Source organism: Tachyglossus aculeatus, chromosome 4 (genome assembly GCF_015852505.1).
Source record: "Tachyglossus aculeatus isolate mTacAcu1 chromosome 4, mTacAcu1.pri, whole genome shotgun sequence".
Lineage (NCBI taxonomy): Eukaryota > Metazoa > Chordata > Mammalia > Monotremata > Tachyglossidae > Tachyglossus > Tachyglossus aculeatus.
In genome coordinates, this window is record NC_052069.1 from 67,060,218 (window position 1) to 67,084,489 (window position 24,272).

Below are 24,272 nucleotides of genomic sequence, written 5' to 3' on the forward strand. Positions count from 1 at the left end.
TTATATGCCACTTTTCAGTAAAGACACAGAACACTTTCAGAAAACAATGGAACCAATAACCTAATAATAAGCAAGGCCACACGCTTCTTCTGCAATGGTCACCAATTACAGCCAGGACAGAGAAAGGATACTTTCACCACATAGACACTTTCTTTTTACAGCAATACATTCTCTGAGGGAAGGGCCCCAGGTACATAAAACAATACTGTAAAGGAATTTACAGAAATCATTTGAGAACATACACTTTGCAGCTAAACGTTAATAGCCTGAGTGACACAATTACAACACACACAGTCTTTAAGGCTCCCAGTCCCCCACTTTGGGGGAAAGCGATGCGGCCTTCCCCAAAGCCTAGCCAATAGAGAAATAAAAACGGAGGGGAAGGAATTATAAAAAAAAAAAGGTGACTCAAAGAGTTTCAGCAGAAGTGGAAGCTGTTTAGGTGGCAGCACCAGGAGGAGTCTTTCAGTGGAAATTACTTCTCTGTCAACTGCATATTCATTTCCCTCTTGGAAGAAGAGAGAGGTCATGTGCTCTGAAACAGGTTCTGATGAGTGGTCACTGGCAGGATCAGTGTCACTCAATCAATCGTATTTATTGAGCACTGTACTAAGCGCTTGGGAGAGTATAATATGACAGAGTTGGTGGACAAATTCACTGTCAACTACAGACACTTCTCTCCTCAGAGATGCCCCATTCGCTACTGGGTGGGAGTCGTCATGGGTATGGCATGGCAGTATGGGAACAAAACCTTCTGCGATCTCCAAGCTTTTTGTTTTGATCTAAAATATCCCTGGAGAGCTCTATAACCCTCTTCATTTCCCTGGGGAAATCATGTTAGCAATTGTCAAATTTGTTAAACGCTTTCTTTGTGCCAAGCACTGGATACAATATCAATCAATCGATTGGTCAGTGAGAATGCACTGTACTAAGCACTTGGGAGAACACTACAATGGAATTGGTAGACATGTTCCCTGTCCAAAATGAGTTTACAGTCTAGAGAATACAATAAAGTCAGATTGGATATAGTACCTGTCCCACATGGGGCTCATAGTCGAAGTGGGAGAGAGAACAAACTTTGAAACCCCATTTAACAGGCGAGAAAGCCGAGGCCCAAAGAAGTTAAGTGACTTTCTCCAGGTCACAAAGCAGGGAAGTGGTGGAGTCAGGATTAGGACTCAGATTTCCTGGCTCCCAGGCCCAGGCTTTTTCCACAAGGTTACCACTGCTTCCCCTTTGAGGGAAGAGGTCTGGAGAGAATTCTTGTGACCCATGGCATTTAATAATAATAATTAAAAAAATGAATGTGAGAAGCCCTGCCCCAGGCTCTATCCTTACTGTATACACCAATGTAGCCACACTCTGAGGAACGTTTTTTGGCCAGTGCTGGAGACTTATCTTAAGGCAGAAATCTTGTGAATGAAATGACTGTGAGAAAGCCGACAGTGACCTCTTTATCAGCATGACTGACTCTCCCCTGGGCCCTTCCTGAAGTAGCTCAGAACCAAAATTCATCAGAAAGTCCACACTTGAGAGAAAGCCTCCCTAGAGATGGAATAAATTTGGGACAGTCTTAAAAATTCTGGAGCCTGACCAGAGCAGCAGTGTGATTTCTACCTCCCACCAACTCCAGGATGGTAGAGCCATCACCAGTATCACCAGATTCCTTTTTGCTGAATTTATAACAGGGCAAATCATCCCCAAGACACATGGGAGAGTCGACCGGAGTTAGGGTATGTGGAGAGGGCCATTGCAGGGAGTCTTCCTTCACTCACCCATTCCCCATCAATGCCCACCCATTCCCTGAGCTCAAAGAGAAAGGGTCCGCACAACTGTGTCACGACGGGAGTGGGGCGCCTGTTCGACAGGTTAGTCAATACCAGAATTTCCCAGTCATTGACGGCTCCAGAGCCCCTTTGGGGTGCTGGCGGCCCGCAGGATAAGTGCCAGCGAGGAGGTGGACGTGATAGTCTCAGCGTGGGCAGCCCGAGGAGGGCCCCGGGGCCTCACCCCTGGATGAAGGCGGCGTCGTTTTCAGGGCAGTTGGTGTGACAGGTGCAAGTCGTGACGAACATGACCGGCTTCTCGATGATGCGTCCATGGGGGCAGCGGAAGGGCACCTGGATGGTCTTGGTGTGGTGAGGGGTGCAGCAGCGCCCGTCCCCGCAAGTCCTGCAGAACCGGGGCTTGTACGTCTGCAGACTCGTGCAGTTCTGGTGGTGCAGGACCATGGCCTGGAGAGACTTCTGGGTGCGTAGACACTTCCTCCCCTTCTGAGCAGAACGGACAAAAGAGAACCCAGCTCGTCGCTCTGAAGCCCATGCTCACCCATTGCCCTCTGGAGTTTCTGGGCATTTGGAAGGCGGGGTGGATGATGCGGTGATAAAGAGGGCTTTCAGGGAATCGGACAGGGACGGGCTTTAGGACTTTGCTGGCTTGGGCCAAGGGAAAAGGAAAAAGGGGAATTGATCCCCCAGATTAGATCCATGGTGTGAGTGGGATACGTGGTTCCCTTTCTCTCAAGAGCAGAGTAATTCCTCCCCCTGGAACTTTTTTTTAATGGTACTTGTTAAGCGTTTACTATCAATCAATCAATCAATCATATTTATTGAGCACTTACTGTGTGCAGAGCACTGTACTAAGCACTTGGGAAGTACAAGTTGGCAACATATAGAGACAGTCCCTACCCAACAGTGGGTTCACAGTCTAAAAGGGGGAGACAAGTTTATTATTAGTTTACTACTAATAATAATCACTGTGGTATGGAGAAGCAGCGTGACTCAGTGGAAAGAGCCCGGGCTTTGGAGTCAGTGGTCATGGGTTCAAATCCCTGCTCCGCCAATTACCAGCTGTGTGACTTTGGGCAAGTCACTTAACTTCTCTGTGCCTCAGTGACCTCATCTGTAAAATGGGGATTGACTGTGAGCCCCCCGGTGGGACAACCTGATCACCTTGTAGCCTCCCCAGCACTTAGAACAGTGCTTTGCACATAGTAAGTGCTTAACAAATGCCGTTATTATTATTATTGTTATTATTATTATTATTTGTTAAGCTCTTGCTATGTTCCAGGCGCTGTACTAAGCACTGGGGTGGATACAAGCAAATCGAGCTGGACACACTCCCCGTCCCACATGGGGCTCATGGCCTCAATCCCCATTTTACAGAAGAGGTCACTGAGCCACAGAGAAGCAAAGTGACTTGCCCAAGGTCACACAACACACAAGAGGTGGTGTCAGGACTAGAACCCATGACCTTCTGAGTCCCAGGCCCGTGATCTATCCACTAGCTCAGTGGAAAGAGCCCAGGCTTTGGAGTCAGAGGTCATGGGTTCGAATCCTGACTCTCCCACATGTCTGCTGTGTGACTTTGGGCAAGTCACTTAACTTCTCTGAGCCTCAGTTAACTCATCTGCAAAATGGGGATTAGGACTGTGAGCCCCACGTGGGACAACTTGATCACCTTGCATCCCCCCCAGTGCTTAGAACAGTGCTCTGCACATTGTAAGTGCTTAACAAATGCCATTATTATTATTATTATTATTATTATTATTATTATTATTATTATTATGCCAAAGGTTCCAGGTTCATCTTTCCCATGAGGTGGATGCTGTATATGGGAGACTTGGGAACTCTTATTTTCTGCTTGAAGGAAAGGGAGAGGGGAGGTGTAAATTATAAGCTCTCTGAGGGCAGGGATCATGTCTACCAACTCTATTGTATCATGCTCTCCAAAGCCCTTAGTACAGACTTTTTGGCACACAGTAAGTGCTCAGTCAGTATCACTGATTGAGTGTCTCTTCGAGTGCGTTGCATTTTGAGCATTGTCCTATATTTATTGGGTATCTAGCATGGGTACTATCACTGTGTTGGGCACCTCCTAGGTGTAGACAACTGTATTGGATGCCAACTGTGCGCAGGGCACCACATCGGGCCTCAGTTGTGTGCAGGACACTGTAGTCGACCTTTGGAATCTTGGTCAGATGGAGAAGACCGTGTGCCAGCCCTACGGGAGCTGGGTTTGGGTTAGGAAGCTCATTGTGGGCAGGGAACCTGTCTACCAACTGGTATATTGTACTCTCCCAAGTGCTTAATACAGTCCTATGCACAGTAAGCCCTCAAGATTGATTGATTGATTGGAGCAAGGGAGGGGTTGAAGGTGTGGGAAGAGAGGAAGGTACTGTTGTCTTTGCTTGGGTGTGGCCTCCTGAAGCAACAGAGACCCTAGTCAAAGTAGCCAGAAGGGGCTGCTCAGGGAACATGGGGGTCGAGGGGGAGCCTATTTGGGACCCGGATGTGAGGAGTGAGCTCTCTGGACTTGTCTCGAGCTTGCTGAAATGTTAGCATGGCTTAAGGGAAAGAGCACGTGCTTGGAAGGATTTGGGTTCTAATCCTGGCTCCGCCGCAAGTCTGCTGTGTGACCTTGGCCAAGTCACTTAACTTCTCTAGGCCTCAGTTAACTCATCTGTAAAATGGGGATTAAGAGGGTGAGCCCCATGTGCGACAGGGACTGTGTCCAACCTGATTAACCGGTATCTACCCCAGCACTTGGAAAAGTGGTTGGCTGTGACAGAAGTTTTTAACAAATACCACAGTAATTATTAATTATTATTAGCTTAGGACTGAATCTTGAGAAGGGAAGAACCGTGCAGCGTGGTGAGACTTTGCTGGAAATCCTGTTGGACGCTTTAGCCCAGTGTAACCAGGGCTCTTTAACATTCCTGTCCCTGCAACTGTCATTTGTCGCATGCATCCTCTTGCTGGCCCCTTTATCTAACTTTTCACCTCTAGCATTGGATTTGAGTAAAACACATTTGGTATTTTTTCAGTGAAGTAAAAGCAACGAGAACTGCCCCTTGTCTGCCATGCGACCTTGGGCAAATCACTTGACTTTTCTGTGCTTCAGTTACTTCATCTGTAAAATGGGGATAGAGACCATGAGCCCCATGTGGGACAGAGACTGGGTCCAACCTGATTAGCTTGTATCTATCCCAGTGTTTAGAAAGTGCTTGACACATAGTAAGTGCTTATCAAATACCGTAGTTATTATTATCTGAGGTTCGGGAACCTCCTCCCAGTTTTCGAGCCCACCCCTCCCTCCGTGACCAGAGAAAGGAAGTCATTTTCGTCCAGAGCGGAGGGCTGGGGTTGTCCATTCGTCCCCCATCCCCGCACGTGCCCCAGTCCCTGAGACCGGACCCTTACCTTTCCAACCTGGGGCCGATCCTCCTGTCCACAGACCCCTACCACACATAGCCGGGCCTGTTGAACCATCTCACACTGTCGGTTCTTATTGGTGGCCCGCGTGGAGACCCCCAAGCCACAACTTTGGGAGCATGCGCTCCACGCCGTCGTCTGTTCGATACAGTTGAGGCTCGAGTCGGGCCCGGTGATCCCCACGGTGGCTTCTTCTCTGAAAGCTGAGACAGACACAAACACACACAGGCAGTCAGTGGGTCAGTCAGTCAATCATATTTATTCATTCATTCATTCAAGCATATTTATTGTGCAAAGAGCACCAAACTAAGTGCTTGGAAATACAATACAGCAATAAAGAGAAGCAGTGTGGCTTAGTGGAAAGAGCATGGGCTTTGGAGTCAGAGGTCGTGGGTTCTAATCTGTCTCCATCACTTGTCACCTGTGTGGCTTTGGACAAGTCACTTAACTTCTCTATGTCACAGTTATCCTATCTGTAAAACGGGGATTAAGAATGTGAGCCCTACATCATAATAATAATAATAATAATAATGGCCTTTATTAAGTGCTTACTATGTGCAAAGCACTGTTCCGAGCTCTGGAGAGGTTACAAGGTGATCAAGTTGTTCCACAGGGGGCTCACAGTTACTTGGTTACTTGGGGCTCAGGTTACTTGGAGCAACCTGATTACTTTCCATCTACCCTTGTGCTAAGAACAGTGTGTGGCACATAGTAAGCACTTAACAAATACCATCATCATTATTATTACTATTAGTGACAATCCCTGCCCATAACGGATGTGCAGAGCACTGTACTCTCCCTTGGGAGAGTACAATAGAAAAATAAACAGACACATTCACTGCCCACAATTGAGCTTACAGTCTAGAGGGGAGATACAGCCTAGAGGGGGAGACACACACACACAAACACACACACACACACACACACACACATGTGCATGCACACACACACTCAGAGAGTGACATCATTCCTCTTGGGGAAAAAAATCCATCGATTCCCAATTCCTCCTTTCAATAGTTGCTGTTTTTACAGGTTAAATCGTGAGCAAGCTAGTGCCTCTTTAATGCGTTGCTGTTAGGCAATTGTTAATTGTCCAGGAAACAGTATTGTGTAGTATTGAAGCGCTTAATAAATACCATTATTTTAAAAAAGGCTAGCCTCCTCTAGAGCCCAGGCCATGGCTTACTGCGAAAGGAGGCTGAAACAGCTAAAAGTAGGGACAAATCTGCTGGGGTTCAGCCATAAGTGGCAAAGACTTCTGAGGGAGCTACTACTTGTAGTAGTTTTTAAGCACTTCTACTATGTGCCAAGCACTGTACAGAGCACTGGCGTAGAAAAAGATCATCAGGTCCCACATGGAGCTCACAGTCTAAGTAGGAGGAAGAACAGTTATTGAATCCCCACTTACCAGCTGAGGGAACTGAAGCCCAGAGAAGTTTAGTGACTTGCCCAAGATCACACTACAGGTAAATGGCAGAGGTAGGATTAGAACCCAAGTCCTCTGAATCCCAAGTCCATGCTGTTTCCACTATGCCACACTGCTTCACTGCTTCTCTACTATTACTACTACTACCGGGAACAGACGGTTGACAAACTCAGAGGGATTCTTGAAAATAGCTGGCTGTCCTGGGTGGTGAATGCTGCATTGGCTTCCAAGCGGCTACCCAAGCAGTTAGTTGCCGGCTGCTCTGTGGTCCCCAGTCCTGCATCAACACTAAGCGCTTAATACAGTGCTCTCCACACAGTAAGTGCTCAATAAAAACCATTGATTGATATACTGCACAAAACCAATGTGTGGAAAATCAATGTGTGCACTTGTCTGTCAGCATCTCTCATCCCTACCCAACTATTATTCATTCATTTATTCAATCATATTTATTGAGGCCTTACTGTGTGCAGAGCACTGTACTAAGCGCTTGGAAAGTACAAGTTGGCAACATATAGAGACGGTCCCTACCCAACAGTGGGCTCACAGTCTAGAAGGGGGAGACAGAGAACAAAATAAAACATATTAACAAAATAAAATAAATAGAATAAATATGTACAAATAAAATGAATAAATAAATAGAATAATAAATGCGTACAAATATATATACATATATACAGGTGCTGTGGGGATGGAAAGGAGGTAAGGCGGAGGGGACGGGGAGGGGGAGGAGGGGAAGAGGAAGGAGGGGGCTCAGTCTGGGAAGGCCTCCTCGAGGAGGTAAGCTCTCAATAGGGCCTTGAAGGGAGGAAGAGAGCTAGCTTGGAGGATGTGCGGAGGGAGGGCATTCCAGGCCCGGGGGATGACGTGGGCCGGGGGTTGATGGCGGGACAGGTGAGAAGGAGGCACGGTGAGGAGATTAGTGGCAGAGGAGCGGAGGGCGCGGGCTGGGCTGTGGAAGGAGAGAAGGGAGGTGAGGCAGGAGGGGGTGAGGTGATGGAGAGCTTTGAAGCCAAAAGTGAGGAGTTTTTGCCTGATGTGTAGGTTGATTGGTAGCCACTGGAGATTTTTGAGGAGGGGAGTAACATGCCCCCTGGACAAAGACAATCTGGGCAGCGGCATGAAGTATGGATTGAAGTGGGGAGAGACAGGAGGATGGGAGATCAGAGAGGAGGTTGATACAGTAATCCAGACGGGATAGGATGAGTTTGTGGCCTTCACACACCAGTGGGGAACACAACCGGTATGAGGGGGGAGTGGGAACAGCATTGGGCAAGGCAATACCTCTAGGCTGTAAGCTCATTGTAGACAGGGAACATGTCTGCCAACTCTGTTACACTCCCAAGCGCTTAGTACAGTTCTCTACACATAGTAAGCACTCAATAAGTGCCATGGAATGAATGAACAGATTTGATTCCTGTACCCAGGCTCTCATTTCCGTGGTTTTTGCGACCAACGGCAGTGTTTACATGATCTTTGTGACCGGATTCATTCATTCAATCGTATTTATTGAGCACTTACTGTGTGCAGAGCATTGTACTAAGCGCTTGGGAAGTACAAGTCGGCAACATATAGAGATGGTCCCTACCCAACAATGGGCTCAGGCAGTCATCCACTTTTATGATGGGATACTCCCTCATTGAAACCAAAGGTGCTTACTAGTAGACCCAAATTAAGGAAAGGCAAATGTGCTATAAGACGGTGAAGTTGACCAATGATGCCTGATGGGGGGTTGAGGATCAGATCATTGTGTCTAACAACTCTGTTGTAGTGTACTCTCACAAGCACTTAGTACAGTGCTCTGCACACAGTAAGTGCTCAATAAATACCATCAATTGATCAATTGAGATAATTGGACTTAACAATTCTCCCCGCCATTTATCGGGGTGATTTAGGGTACATCATTTAAATTCTCAAAACCCTCAGTTTCCCTCATAATAATTATGGCATTTGTTAAGTGCTTACTAAGTGCCAGGCACTATACTGGGCTCTGGGGTGGACACAGGCAAATCAGGTTGGACACAGTTCCTGTCCCACATGGGGCTCACAGCCTTAATCCCCATTTTACAGATGAGGGAACCACAGCACAGAGAAGTGAAGTGACTTGCCCAAGGTCACACAGCAGACAAGTGGCAGACCCAGGATTAGATCCCATGACCTTCTGACTCCCGGGCCTGCGTTCTATCCACTAAACCATGCTGCTTACCTCATTTTTCATTTCTCATTTCGGAGAAGCAGCGTGGCTCACTGGAATGAGCACGGGCTTTGGAGTCAGAGTTCATGGGTTCAAACCCCGGCTCCGCCAACTGTCAGCTGTGTGACTTTGGGCAAGTCACTTAACTTCTCTGAGTCTCTGTTACCTCATCTGTAAAATGGGGGTTAAGACTGTGAGCCCCACGTGGGACAACCTGATCACCTTGTAACCTCCCCAGCACTTAGAACAGTGCTTTGCACATAGTAAGTGCTTAATAAATGCCATCATTATTATTACTATTATTTTTATATGCTCTTACTTCTAGTTCTGCCATAAAGTGCAAGAAATAGCAATCGTGGTATTTGTTAAGTGCTTACTATGTGCCAGGTCCTGTGGTAGATACAAGACAATCAGGTCCCATTTGGGGCTTGTATTCTAAGTAGGAGGGAGAACAGGTATTGAATCCCCATTTTGCAGGTGAAGGAACTGAGGCACAGATAAATGAAGTGATTTGACCACGGTCACCCAGCAGGTAAGTGGTAGAGCCAGGATTAGAATCTAGGTCCAGTGATTTCCAGGCCCATGTTCCTTCCACTGGGAGCAAGATACTTCTCACTCCGCATTTTGTCTAGTCTTGTGAAGGAACCGTGGCCTAATGGTTAGAGCATGGGCCTGGGAATCAATAGGACCTGGGTTCTAATCCCCAATCCACCACTTGTCTGCTGTTACTTCAGTTACTTCATCTGTAAAATGAGGGTTAAGACTGTTAGCCCCATGTGGGACAGGGACTGTGTCCAACCCAATTTACTTGTATCCACCCCAGCACTTAGTACAGTGCGGCACATAGTAAGTGCTCAACAACTACCGTAATAATAATAATAATTATGAAGCCCCAGGATCAGAAAAAAATTGTTTTTTTTTGAGGAGCAACAGGTGGGGTTTTCCTGGGTGAGGGATTTTGCAAGAATGCAACCTTGCTTGAAGGAGAACTGGGTGACCTTCAGCCTTGGAATTGTGCAGTTTAATCCATACTGGGTCTCCCAGTAAAATAGGCCTTTCTCAGGAAAGTCAAAGTCCTTTCATAAAATAAATAACATAAGTAATCTTTAACCGGCCCAAAAATGTCAAACCACAGGAATGTGTTTATTTGGAAGAAAAACTTAATCCATAAAAAATGGTCATGAAATAGATTTTTAATGTCGCAAGCTGTAAGCCATCTCCTGAAGTAATAATAATAATAATGATGGCATTTATTAAGCACTTACTACGTGCAAAGCACTGTTCTAAGCACTGGGGAGGTTACAAGGTGATCAGGTTGTCCCACGGGGGGCTCACAGTCTTAATCCCCATTTTACAGATGAGGTAACTGAGGCACAGAGAAGTTAAGTGACTTGCCCAAAGTCACACAGCTGACAGTTGCCAGAGCCGGGATTTGAACCCATGACCTCTGACTCCAAAGCAAGTGCTCTTTCCACTGAGCTATGCTGAAGTAGTTTGGAGGGGCAATTATCTTGATGGTTGGATTCACAGCCATCAAACCAGCTCTGGAGCCCAGGGGTGGGTTGGGTTCCCTGGGTAAGATTTCTTTAGTTTTGTTTTGTTTTAATGTTTTTTGTTAAACACATACTATGTGCCAGGCACTGTACTAAGCGCTGGGGTAGATACAAACTAAACAGATTGGATCCAGTCCCTGTCCCACATGGGCTCACAGTCTTAATCCCCATTTTACAGATGAGGGAACTGAGGCCTGGAGAAATGAAGTGACTTATCCAAGGTCATTGTTATCCCTTTGAAATGTGACCCTCACCTCTATCTGCTGAGCTGCCCCCTCTCCTACCAGGGGCTCATCCTCCTACTAAGGAGAGAAGGGCCTTTGGGAGAACACCCCTTCAATCAGTCAGTCAATGTTGTCTATTGAGAGCTTACTATGTGCACAGCACTGTAGTAAGCGCTTGGGAGAGTACAGTAAAAGAGAATTAGTGGATAGGTTCCCTGCCCATAGTGACCTCACTCCCCCAAGATTCCCTTGTAAGACCCCAGTTCTCGCCACACTTTTTTGAGCACACCCAAGAGAAGCAGCAGAGTCCTGGAGACAGAGGGACCACTTGGGACAAACCTATTTGACCAAATTAGAAACCGACATCATCAAATCTGGACAAGGGCCCGATAGTATCACTAAACTGTACTTACTGAGCCCTTATGGTATGCAGAGCACTGTACTAAGCACTTGGGTGAGTACACTGTAACAGAGTTGGTAGCAGCGTGAAGCAGAGAAGCAGCATGGCTTAGTGGCTTAGTGGAAAAAGCCTGGGCTTGTGAGTCAGAGGTCGTGGGCTCTAATCCTGGCCCTGCCACTTGTCAGCTGTGTGACCTTGGGCAAGTCACTTAACTTCTCTGTGCCTCCTGTTCCCTCATCTGTAAAATGGGGATGAAGACTGTGAGCTCTACATGGGACAACCTGATTATCTTGTATCTACCCCAGCGCTCAGAACAGTGCTTGGCACATAATAAGCATTTAAACAGAATACCAACATTAACATCGAGTTGGTAGATACATTCCCTGCCCACTAGGAGCTTACAGTCTAATATATTACCACCACTACTACTGGCCTGACTCTGAATGGTTTGCTTCTTTTGGGCAAGGTGCTTCCACATTGCCTATCTCTTTTGATCCTTTCTAATAATAATAACAGTAATAATTATTTCTTAAGCACTTAGTGCTTACTATGTGCTAAGAACTGTTCTATACACAAGTTAATCAGGTTAGACACAATCCCTGTCCCATGTGGGGCTCACAATCTTATCCCCATTTTTCACCTGAGATAACAGAGGTCCAGAGAACCGAAGTGACTTGCCAAAAGTCACACAACAGACTTGCAGCAGAGCTGGGATTAGAACTAAGCAGATCTCATTCTTCTCACCTTGCAGATCAGGAAATTGACACCAAAAGTGGGTAAAGGGCTTGCCCAAGATCACTGTCTAGTGGCAGAGCTGCATTTAGAACCCATATCTCCTGACTTCCATTCACGCCTGTACTCCTTCTGTTAGCCTGTGCTCTCTTGATGCTTGGCAAAGGCACTTCATAGTAACAACAATAATTGTGGTATTTGTTAAGTGCTTACTATGTGTCAAGCACTGTTTTAAGCACTGGGGAAGCAAGACAATCAGTCCTTGTCCCACGGGGGCTCTCAGTCTAAGTAGAAGGAAGAACAGATACTGAGTCCCCGTTTGACAAATGTATCTGAGGCATAGAGAAGTTAAGTGACTTACTCAAGGTCATACAGCAGGCCCATGGCAGAGCCGGGATTACACCCCAGGTCCTCTGACTTCCATGTCTGTGTTCTTTCCACTAGGCAGTGCCTCATTTTCCTTATTTGACTCCTCAGCTATCCTCCTTGTATCTTACCTTACTGATCTTCTATAGCCCAGCCCACACATTTTGCTCCTCTGGCATCAGCTTAATCACCGGGCCCTAATCTCATCTATCTCACCACTGAAGCTGTTCCCAAATCCTGCCTCAGGCGTGGAAACCATTCTCCCTCCAAATGTGCCAGACCACCACTCTTCTCACCTTCAAAGTCTTATTAAAATCAAATCTTCTCCAGGAGGCCTTCCCTGACTAAGCCCTCATTTCCCTTACTCCCTCTCCCTTCTGCATCACCAGTGCACTTGGATTCACACCCTTTACTCAATCCACACTCAGCCCCACAGTAGTTACACGTGCATCCATAATTCATTGCACTAGACATTAGATTCACACTAATGTCTCTTACACTAACGTCTCTCTCCCTCTCTAGACTGCAAGTTCCTTGAGGGATGGGAACGTGTCTTCCAAAGTTATTATACTGCACTCTTCCAAGCACTTAGTACAGTGCTCTGAACACAATAAGCACTCAATAAATATGAATGATTGATTTCCTTATCTATAAAATAGGGATCAAATACCTGTTCTCTTTCCCCTCAGATTGTGAACCCTACATTGGGAAGGGGTTTGTGCCTGACCTGATTATCTTGTTTCTACCCCGGCACCTATTACAGTGCTTGGAACATAGTGAGAATTTTAAAAATAACCCAATTACCAGTATTATTATTACTTGATGGCATTTGTTATGCACTTACCATGTGTCAGACACTGTTCTGAGTGCCGGGGTAGATATGAAGTAATCAGGTTGGACACAGTCCATGTCGGTCAGTCAGTCAGTCAGTCAATTGTATTTATTGAGTGCTTACTATGTGCAGAGCACTGTACTAAGCACTTGGAGAGTACCCAATAATAATATATCGACACATTCCATGGGGCTCACAGTCACTCTCCCAATTTTACTGATGAGGTAACTGAGGCCCAGAGAATAATAATAATAATGATGGTATTTGTTAAGCACTTACTATGTGCAATGCACTGTTCTAAGCGCTGGGGAGGTTACAAGATGATCAGGTTGTCCCATGTGGGGCTCACAGTTTTAATCCCCATTTTTTACAGATGAGGTAACTGAGGCACAGAGAAGTTAAGTGACTTGTCCAAAGTTACACAGCTGACAATTGGTGGAGCCGGGATTTGAACCCATGACCTCTGACTCCAAAGCCCAGGCTCTTTCCACTGAGCTATGCTGCTTCTCTGAGAAGTGAAGTGAAGTGAGAAGTGAGAAGAGAAGTATCTTGTCACACAGCAGAATACTAGCGGAGCCAGGACTAGGACCCAGGTCCTTCAGTCTTCCCAGGCCCATGCGCTTTCTGCTGGGCCACTCTGCTTCTCTGATGCTTATCGTATTTATGATCAATAGATGTAGTCTTCATTTCTCACCTGCTAGAGCCACACCAGCCAATGGCGTCCCGTCCCGTGGGTCACAAATCCACTGCTCACAGCATTCCCCCGGCACTTCCACCTTTCTTGGGAAAGGACAGTCAGGGCCCGGGAGCAGCAGGTCTTGGTGACAGCGAGGGACGCAGCCCACCTGCCCGTCTCTGCACGAGCACTGGTACTTACAACTGGGCTGGAAGGTCTCCCCGCTACGGTAAATTGTCCCATCGAATACACAGTTGTCTCCTTCCACAGCTTGAACCCGAGGAGGCAGAGGAGAGAGACATAGGAATGGGGATGAGTAGGTCAATCTATCAACCCACCGATCGGTCCTATTTATGGAGTGCTTACTTAACAATACTAATTGCGGTACTTATTAAGTGCTTACTATGTGCCAAGAATCCCTCTCAGTGTCACAGCTGGAGAGTTTCCGGTACTCTACAATTCTCGACTACAGGAGGGAGAGTCAAGCGGAGGCCTATCCATTTCATCCCTAGCTTGGGCAGTGGCTAGCGAGTGGCAGACAATCTGCTACAAGGGAAAACTCACCTGTGCTGGGCAGCAGCAGCATGGGAGAGAGTCGAGGGTGGAGACTCAAGTTTACTGTACGGAAGGAGGCAATGGTAAACCAGTTCTGTACTTTTACCAAGAAAATGCTACAGTTACACTACCAGGACGATTGCCAGTGGAGGTGGGGTGTTCTGGGAGAGATGTGTCCATGACCAGAGATGAACCAACAGCAAAAGACAAGCAAAAATGTGCAAAGCACTGTTCTAAGGGCTGTGGTAGACACAAGGTAATCAGGTTGGATACAGTATTGAGTACCTGGGGGAGTATGATACAACTCATTCGCTCCCACAGCTTCAACTATCATCTCTATGCTGATGACACCCAAATCTACATCTCTGCCCCTGCTCTCTCTCCCTCCCTCCAAGCTCGCATTTCCTCCTGCCATCAGGACATCTCCATCTGGATGTCTGCCCGCCATCTAAAACTCAACATGTCCAAGACTGAACTCCTTATCTTCCCTCCCAAACCCTGCCCTCTCCCTGACTTTCCCATCACTGTTGATGGCACTACCATCCTTCCCGTCTCACAGGCCCGCAACCTTGGTGTCATCCTCGACTCCGCTCTCTCGTTCACCCCTCACATCCAATCCGTCACCAAATCCTGCTGGTCTCACCTCCGCAACATTGCCAAGATCCGCCCTTTCCTCTCCATCCAAACCACTACCCTACTCGTTCAATCTCTCATCCTATCCCGACTGGATTACTGCATCAGCCTCTATCTCCGATCTCCCATCCTCCTGTCTCTCCCCACTTCAATCCATACTTCACGCCGCTGCCCAGATTGTCTTTGTGCAGAAACGCTCTGGGCATGTTACTCCCCTCCTCAAAAATCTCCAGTGGCTACCAATCAACCTATGCATCAGGCAGAAACTCCTCACCCTTGACTTCAAGGCTGTCCATCACCTTGCCCCCTCGTACCTCACCTCCCTTCTCTCCTTCTACAGCCCAGCCCGCACCCTTCGCTCCTCTGCCACTAATCTCCTCACTGTGCCTCGTTCTTGCCCATCCCGCCGTCGACTCCCAGCCCACGTCCTCCCCCTGGCCTAGAATGCCCGCCCTCTGCACATCTGCCAAGCTAGCTCTCTTCCTCCCTTCAAAGCCCTACTGAGAGATCACTTCTTCCAGGAGGCCTTCCCAGACTGAGCCCCCTCCTTCCTCTCCCCCTACTCCCCCTTCCCATCCCTCCCGCCTTACCTCCTTCCCCTCCCCACAGCCCCTGTATATATGTATATATGTTTGTACATATTTATTACTCTATTTATTTATTTATTTTACTTGTACATATTTATTCTATTTATTTTATTTGATTTATATGTTTTGTTTTGTTGTCTGTCTCCCCTTTCTAGACTGGGAGCCTGCTGTTGGGTAGGGACCACCTCTATATGTTGCCAACTTGTACTTCCCAAGCGCTTAGTACAGTGCTCTGCACACAGTAAGCACTCAATAAATATGATTGAATGAATGAATGAATGAACAGAGTTGTTAGACACGATCCCCACCCACAGGGAGCTTACAGTCTGGAGTCTCCAGTCAAGAACAAGCCGCTTCAACTAAAAATCATTCCACCTGAAACAAGCTCATCGGAATTCAATATTTTAGCAATGACCCATGCTGGAGTCCCTCCCTCATTTCTACCACTGCTGGTGTCTTCTTTCCCACCTACAAACCTGCATCAGCCTCCTCAGGGACCCTCCCTGCCTCCTGTCTCTCCCCACTCCAGTACATACTGCTCTGCCCTGTCAGGATCATTTTTCTAAAAAAAAAAAATTCCGTCTTCATCTCCCCATTCCTCAAGAATCTCCAGTGGTTGCCCATCCACCTCTGCAATGGCTTTAAAGCACTCAATTACCTTGCCTTGCTGATCTCCTACTACAAGCCAGTCTGCACACTATTGCCCCTCTAATGACACCCAAATCTACATCTCCTCCCCAATCTCTCTCCCCCTCTCCAGGCTCTCATCTCCTCCTGCCTTCAAGATAGCTCTACTTGAATGTCCTCCCACCACCTCAAACATAACATGTCCAAACAGAGCTCCTTATCTTCCCTCACAAACCCTGTCCTATCCCAGATTTTTCCCATCACTGTAGATGGCACCACCATCCTTCCCATCTCTCAAGTGCATAACCTTGGCCTTATCCTTGACTCTGCTCTCTCATTCAACCCACATACCCAATCCGTCACCAAATCCTTTTGGTTTCACCTTTACAGCATCACTAAAATCCGCCCTTTCCTCTCCATCCAAACCACTACCACGTTAGTACAATCACTCATCCTATCCCGCCTAGATTACTGCGTTGGCCTCCTTTTTGACCTCCCAACTTACTGCTTCTCCCCCACTCCAGTCTGTACTTCACTCTGCTGCCTGAATTATCTTTCTACAGAAATGTTCAGGACATGTCACCTCACTCCTCAAAAATCTTCAGTGGTTGCCTATCCACCTCCATATCAAACAAAAACTCCTCACCATTGGATTTAAAGCTCTATATTACCTTGCCCTGCCCGCCCACCCCCTATCCCCACTCACCTCACCTCTCTTCTCTCCTACAATCCAGTCTATGCACTTTGCTATTCCAGTGTTAATCTTCTCACTGTGCCTCAATCTCTCCTGTTTCACCGCCGACCCCTAGCCCATGTCCTGTCTCTGGCCTGGAACAATCTCCCTTCTCAAATCTGACAGACAATTACTCTCCCCCCCACTTCAAAGCTTTATTGAAGGCACATCTCCTTCAAGGGGCCTTCCCAGACTAAGCCCTACTTTTCCTCATCTCTCCCTCCCTTCTGCATTTCCGTGACTCTCTCCCTTTGCTCTTCCCCCTTCTCCCCCCACAACAGCACTTATGTATATATTTTTGATTTAATTTATTTATATTGATGTCTGTTTACTTGTATCGGTGCCTCTACCCCCGACCCCCCCAGACTGTGAGCTCGTTGTGGACAGGGATTGTCTCTCTTTATTGCTGTATTGTACTTTCCCAAGCACTTAGTACAATGCTCTGCACACAGTAAGTGCTCGATAAATACGACTGAATGAATGAATGAATGAATGAAGTACCTCGATCTTGTCTACCTTGCCATCAATCCTTTACTCACACATTCCCTCCTGCATCCTCCCTTCTCCTTCTAGACTGTAAGCTCATTATGGACAGAGAATGTGTCTGCTTATTCTGTTGTATTGTACTCTCCCAAGTGCTTAGTACAGTTCTCTGAACATAGTAAGTGCTCAATAAATACCACTGTTAGATTGATTGACTGATTGGAACACTCTCCGCCTTCACAGCTCTCCTCATCTTCCAAACCCTTGTAAAAATCCCATTTCCTCCAAGAAGCCTCCCATGACTAACATCTCATGTTTTTACTTTGTGTATTTTTCTGTTTTGTGTTTTAATATAATAATAATAATAATGGTATTTGTTAAGCACTTACTATGTGCCAAGCACTGTTCTAAGCACTGGGGTAGATACAAGGTAATCAGGTTGTCCCAAGTGGGGCTCACAGTCTTCATCTCCATTTTACTGATGAGGTAACTGAGGCACAGAGAAGTTAAGTGACTTGCCCAAAGTGACACAGTTGATAAGTGGTGGAGCCAGGATTAAACCGCACTATTTCTGACCCCAAGCCCGGACTCTTTCCACAGTACTTCTCAATATTAATATTTTAATGTCTTAATACTTCATCTTTGTTGTTATGTCTGGCTCCAGTCCTTTCTCCCCATTTATACTCTTAGACTGTGAGGCACCTGAGGGGTGGGAATGTGTTTAATTCCCACTAGGCTGTCCTCTCTCCCAGTGCTTAGTATTGGGTGCTACACAACTGAAGGTACTTAATACTCTATTATTGCTCTCCCCTCTCCAGGTCGCACCTGGAGAGTTTTCAGTACTCTACCAGTCACGACTACAGGAGGGAGAGTCAGGCAGAGGCCTACCCATTCCATTCCTAGCTTGGGCAGTGGCTAGCGAGTGGAAGGCAATCTGCTACAAGTCAAAACTCCCCTGTGCTGGGCAACAGCAGCATGGGAGAGAGTCAAGGGCAGAGACTCATTTACTGCATGGAAGGAGGCAAGAGTAAACCACTTCCATATTTTTACCAAGAAAACTCTGTGGATACGCTTCCAGAACGATGGCAGATGGAAGTGGGGCACTTTGGGAGAGATGTGTCTATGCCGTTGCTATGGGTTGGACATGACTCGACAGCATAATACACTGTCCACATGTTTTGTTTTGTTGTCTGTTTCCCCCTTCTAGACTGTGAGCCCATTGTTGGGTAGGGACCGTCTCTATATGTTGCCAACTTGTACTTCCCAAGTGCTTAGTGCAGTGCTCTGCACACAGTAAGCACTCAATAAATACAATTGAATGAATGAATGAATGAACAGCAACAACAATTATTGTTCTTCCCCAACCTATTTTCCCTTCCTTCTGTGTCACCTATGCATTTGAGTTGGTACCTCGTGAGCCCTTTGATGTTCACTCCAACCTCCAGCACTCCTGTATATAGTCTTATACTCTCTTGTTTCCCCTACCTGTAATTTCTTTTAATACCTTTCTCCATCATAAATTGGAAGATCCTTGAGGGCAGGAATGGCGGCTGCCATCTCTATTATACTCTCCCAATTGCTTTGTACAGTGTCATGAACAGAATAGGCCTTCAACAACTACCACTGATGGATTGATGCTGCTCTAGTTTTTGGCTCCAGCTTTTCTAAAGCTATAATAATAATAACATTAGTGCTTACTATGTTAAGTGCTTACTATGTGCCAGGCATGCTCAATGCTCAGTCTCATTTTACCCTCACAGTGTCCCTGGGAGGAAGGAACTATTCTCTCCATCCATCCACGACTACCCTTCCTTTTGCAAAGGAGGAAACTGAGGCCTGGAGATGTTGTGAGTGGTCTGTGGCCCCTGAGCTGGCAGGGCTAGGGCTGGGTAGGGTTCCCAAGGTCCCAGCATTGGGGCTCCCAGCCCCATGGCCTCAATCATCTCCCGGTTCCTCCCTCTGGGCTCGGGGCGCACTCCTTGCAGCCAGTGCTCCCTGCCGAGGGACACTGCAGGCCTGACCTCCAGCGGGGCTTGGGTAGCAGCAACTTGAATCAATTAATGGATCAGTGGTATGCATTCAGCACTTACTGTGTGCCAAGCACTGCCCTAAGCACTTGGGAGAGTAGCAGAGTAGTAGAGGGCCTTCTCTCTGATCTCCCATCCTCGTGTCTCTCTCCACTTCAATCCATACTTCATGCTGCTGCCCGGATTATCTTTGTCCAGAAACGCTCTGGACATATTACTCCCCTCCTCAAAAACCTCCAATGGCTACCGATCAATCTGCGCATCAGGCAGAAACCCCTCACCCTGGGCTTCAAGGCTGTCCATCACCTCGCCCCCTCCTACCTCACCTCCCTTCTCTCCTTCTACTGCCCAGCCCGCACCCTCCGCTCCTCCACCACTAATCTCCTCACTGTACCTCGCTCTCGCCTGTCCCGCCATCGACCCCCGGCCCACGTCATCCCACGGGCCTGGAATGCCCTCCCTCTGCCCATCCGCCAAGCTAGCTCTCTTCCTCCCTTCAAGGCCCTGCTGAGAGCTCACCTCCTCCAGGAGGCCTTCCCAGACTGAGCCCCTTCTTTCCTCTCCCCCTCGTCCCCCTCTCCATCCCCCCGTTTTACCTCCTTTCCTTCCCCACAGCACCTGCATATATGTATATATGGTTGTACATATTTATTACTCTATTTATTTATTTATTTATTTATTTTACTTGTACATTTCTATCCTACTTATTTTATTTTGTTGGTATGTTTGGTTCTGTTCTCTGTCTCCCCCTTTTAGACTGTGAGCCCACTGTTGGGTAGGGACTGTCTCTATGTGATGCCAATTTGTACTTCCCAAGCGCTTAGTACAGTGCTCTGCACATAGTAAGCGCTCAATAAATACGATTGATTGATTGATTGATTGGAAAGAGCCCAGGCTTGGGAGTCAGAGGTCATGGGTTCTAATCCTGGCTCCACCACTTATCAGCTGTGTGACTTTGGGCAAGTCATTTAACTTCTCTGTCCCTCATTTACCTCATCTGTAAAATGGGGATCAAGACTGTGAGCCCCACGTGGAATACCCTGATTACCTTGTATCTCCTGCAGTGCTTAGAACAGTGCTTGGCACATAGTAAGTGCTTAACAAATGCCATAATAATTATTATTATTATTAGCAGCGAGTCTTACTGGCAAGAGCACAGTCTTGGGAGTCAGAGAAGGCCCACCACTTGTCTACTGTGTGACCTTGGGTAAGTCACTTAACTTCTCTGGACCTCAGTTCCCTTATCTGTAAAATGGGGACCAGACTGTGAGCCCCACGTGGGACAACCAGATTACCTCGTAACTATACGAACGTTTAGCAGTGTTGGGCACATAGTAAGCGCTTAACAAATACCATCATTATTATTCCACTGTCAGGAAGTCGGCAGGGATGTTGTGTGCACACAAGGAGCTAACAGTCTAGAGGTGGACGGTCTGCTTCCCTGCTTCTCCTAACCCCCGCATCCGCCAGATGGTCCCAAACCCTTCCCTTGGTGGAAACCGCGACCCTCCCTCCTCCCCGACCTCCTCCCCAGGAAACTGGGAGAGCGGGGAGCTTGGGGAGAGCAGGGCGGCGCGGGGAACTCGGAGGCCCGGGGAGCTCTGGGGGCGCAGGGGGCTTGGGGAGCACAGGGGAGCTTGGGGAGTGCAAGAGGGCTCGGGGACCGCAGAAGGGCTCGGGGAGCTCGGAGGTGCGGGGAGCTCTGGGGGAGCAGGGGGCTTGGGGAGCACAGGGGAGCTTGGGGAGCACAAGGAAGTTTGGGGAGCGCAGGAGGGCGCGGGAAGCTCGGAGGCGCGGGGAGCTCCGGGAGCACAGGGGGCTTGGGGAGCTCAGAGGAGCTCCGGGAGCACAGGGGGATTGGGGAGCACAGGGGGGCTTGGAGAGCAGAGGGGAGCCTGGGGAGCGCAGGAGGGCGCGTGGAGCTCCGGGGTCGCAGGGGGCTTGGGGAGCTCAGGGGACCTTGGGGAGCGCGGGGAGCGCAGGGGGACGTGGGGAAATCCGGGAGCGCGGAGGTCTTGGGGTGCTCAGGGAACGCGGGGAGCGCAGGAGGATGCAAAGATCTTGGGGAGCTCCGGGGGGCGAGGGGATCTCCGGGAGCGCAGGGGGGCTTGAGGAGCGCAGGGGGACGCGGGGAGATCCAGGAGCGCGGGGGGCTTGGGGAGCTCAGGGGATGAGGGGAGCGCAGGAGGATGCGAGGAGCTTGGGGAGCTCCGGAGGACGAGGGGAGATCCAGGGGCACGGGGGGCTTGGGGAGCTCAGGGGACGCGGCGAGCGCAGGGTGGCGTGGGGAGCGCAGGGGTCTTGGATAAGGCAGCAGGGAGCTGGAAGGGCAGGAGGGCGCGGGGAGCTTGGGGAGCGCTGGGGGACACGGGGAGCTTGGGGTGCTCCGGGGGCTTGGAGGGCGCAGCAGGGCAAGGGGAGCTTGGATGCTGTTGGAGCTTGGGGAGGGCAGCAGGGAGCTGGGAGGGCAGGAGGGCGCGGGGAGCTTGGATGCTGTTGGAGTTTGGGGAGAGCAGCAGGGAGCTAGGAGCTCCGGGGGCGAGGGGACCTTGGGGAGCGCACGGGGCTTGGAGAGCGCAGCAGGACGCAGGGAGATTGGATGATGTTGGAACTTGGGAAGGGCAGCAGGGAGCTGGGAGCTCCGGGGGCGCGGGGAGCTTGGGGAGCGCAGGGGGCTTGGAGAGCTCAGCAGGACGCGGGGAGATTGGATGATGTTGGGACTTGGGAAGGGCAGCAGGGAGCTGGGAGCGCAGGAGGGCGCGGGGAGCTTGGACGCTGTTGGAGCTTGGGGAGAGCAGCAGGGAGCTGGGAGCTCCGGGGGCGCGGGGAGCTTGGGGAGCGCAGGGGGCTTGGTGGGCACAGCAGGACGCAGGGAGATTGGATGATGTTGGAACTTGGGAAGGTCGGCAGGGAGCTGGGAGCTCCGGGGGCGCGGGGAGCTTGGGGAGCGCAGGGGGCTTCGTGGGCACAGCAGGACGCAGGGAGATTGGATGATGTGGGAACTTGGGAAGAGCAGCAGTGAACTGGGAGCGCAGGAGGGCGCGGGGAGCTTGGATGCTGTTGGAGCTTGGGGAGGGCAGCAGGGAGCTGGGAGCGTAGGAGGGCGCGGAGAGCTCCGGGGGAGCTCCGTTGTTGAGTAGGGGTTGTCTCTGCTGCCGAACTGTACTATCCAAGCGCTTAGTGCAGTGCTCCGCACACAGTAAGCGCCCAGTGAATGCGATCGAATGAATGCAGGAGGACAGGAGGGCGCGGGGAGGTCGGGGATCTTGGAGAGGTCAGGGGTTGGTCCGGCGGTGGGTGGGGTGGGCGTTACCGGTGCAGATGCCCGGCAGTCCGTCGGGGGTGGGGTCGGGTCTGCAGCGGAGTCCGCGGGCCTCGTGGCAGGGCCGGGTGTGGGAGCAGGGCTCCCCGAGCTGGGCGGCGCACACCAGGCAGCAGGGGCAGCCGGCGGGCACGGCGGGCACCCCGGCCGCGCAGGCGGGCGGCGCCGCAGGCTGGGCCGGGCAGGGGCCGGGGCACGGCCACGGGCAGCGCTCACCCAGGGTCACCTGAGGGAGGACCCCCCCCCCACCCCCCACACACGTCAGCCCGCGGACCGCCCCCGCCCGGGGACCCCCCACCCCCACCCCGGGGAGCCGCGGGGGGCATCGGGGGCTGCGGGGCGTTGGAGGGCAGGCCCGGGGGCGGACAGGGCCAAGGGCCCGGCGGGAGCGGGGAAGGGGTCCGGGGAATAATGGGGAAGGGGTCCGGGGATGGGAGGAGAGGGGTCCGGGGATAGGGGGAGAGGGGTCCGGGGGAGAGGGGGGAGAGGGGTCCGGGGATGGGGGGGAGAGGGGTTGGGAGATGAGGGGAAGGGGCGCAGGGATGGGGGAAAAGGGTCGGGGGGCAGAGGAGAGGGGTCGGAGAATAGTGGGGAAGGGGTCCGGGAATAGGGGGAGAGGGGTCTGGGGATGGGGGGAAGGGGTCTGGGGACAGGGGGAGAAGGGTCGAGGGACGGGGGGTAGGGGTCCAGAGATAGAGGGAGAGGGTTCGGGGGTGGGGGGAAGGGGTCCGGGGATAGGGGGAGAGGGGTCGAGGAATGGGAGGAGAGGCGTCCGGGGATGGGAGGAGAGGGGTCCGGGGATAGGGGGAAGGGGTCCGGGAATAGGGGGAGAGGGGCCGGGGGAGGGGGGGGAAGGGGCGAGGGGATGGGGAAAAGCGTCGGGGAACAGGAAGAGGGGTCGGAGAATAGTGGGGAAGGGGTCCGGGGATAGGGGGAGAAGGGTCGAGGGATGGGGGGTAGGGGTCCGAAGATAGAGGGAGAGGGTTCGGGGGAGGGGGGAAGGGGTCCGGGGACAGGGGGAGAGGGGTCGAGGAATGGGAGGAGAGGGGGTCGAGGAATGGGAGGAGAGGGGTCCGGAGAGGGGAGGAGAGGAGTCGGGGGATGAGAGGAGACGGGTCCGGGGACGGTGGGGAGGGGTCTGGGGATGGGGGGAAGGGGTCCGGAGATAGGGGGAGAGGGGTCGAGGGGGTCCGGGGATAGTGGGGTAGGGGTCGGAGAATAGTGGGGAAAGGGTCGGGGATAGGAAGGAGGTGGTGGGGGGATAGGGGGGCAGGAGCCTGGGGATAGGGGGGAAGTTGTCGGGGAATAGTGGGGAAAGTGTAGGGGGATAGGAGGGGAGTGGTAGGGGGATGGAGGACTGGGGCCCGGGGATAGGGGGGATGGCGGGGGACCGTCCGGGGGATAGGAGGGCAGGGGGCGGGGGGCAGGAGGGAAAGATGTGAATTTGGAGAGTAGCGGGGTTGGAGGGCGGGAGCCGGAGGTTAGGAGGGCAGGAGTCGGGCGGTGGTAAGAAGGCAGGAGCCTGGGGGTCGGGGCTGGGGGTCAGAGGTCAGAGGTGGCCCCCACTGGCCTGGGCCAGGAGCAGGAGGAGGGTGAGGAAGGCGGGGCGCAGGCTGCGGGCGCCGGGATGGAGCATCCAGACGCTCCGCATGGTCCTCGCTCAGCGCCCTGGGCCCGGGTCCGCTCCGG

At 50.6% G+C, this 24,272-nt stretch overlaps 1 protein-coding gene and 1 non-coding gene across 2 annotated transcripts; one reads left to right on the plus strand and one right to left on the minus strand.

The window, feature by feature from the left end:
- CCN3 (cellular communication network factor 3) lies at window positions 1-24,234 on the minus strand. The gene is made up of 5 exons (XM_038745626.1): window positions 24,154-24,234; window positions 22,575-22,809; window positions 13,635-13,886; window positions 5,202-5,416; window positions 1-2,273 (listed from the first exon to the last, which is right to left on the minus strand). The coding sequence occupies exons 1-5, from the start codon at window positions 24,232-24,234 to the stop codon at window positions 2,007-2,009; spliced, it is 1,050 nt and encodes a 349-aa protein (XP_038601554.1). The 3' UTR covers window positions 1-2,006.
- On the plus strand, window positions 18,042-18,179 carry LOC119927625. Its single transcript, XR_005450611.1, has one exon. It is a non-coding gene; the product is annotated as a small nucleolar RNA SNORA7 (small nucleolar RNA).
- Window positions 24,235-24,272: the final 38 nt, after the last annotated feature.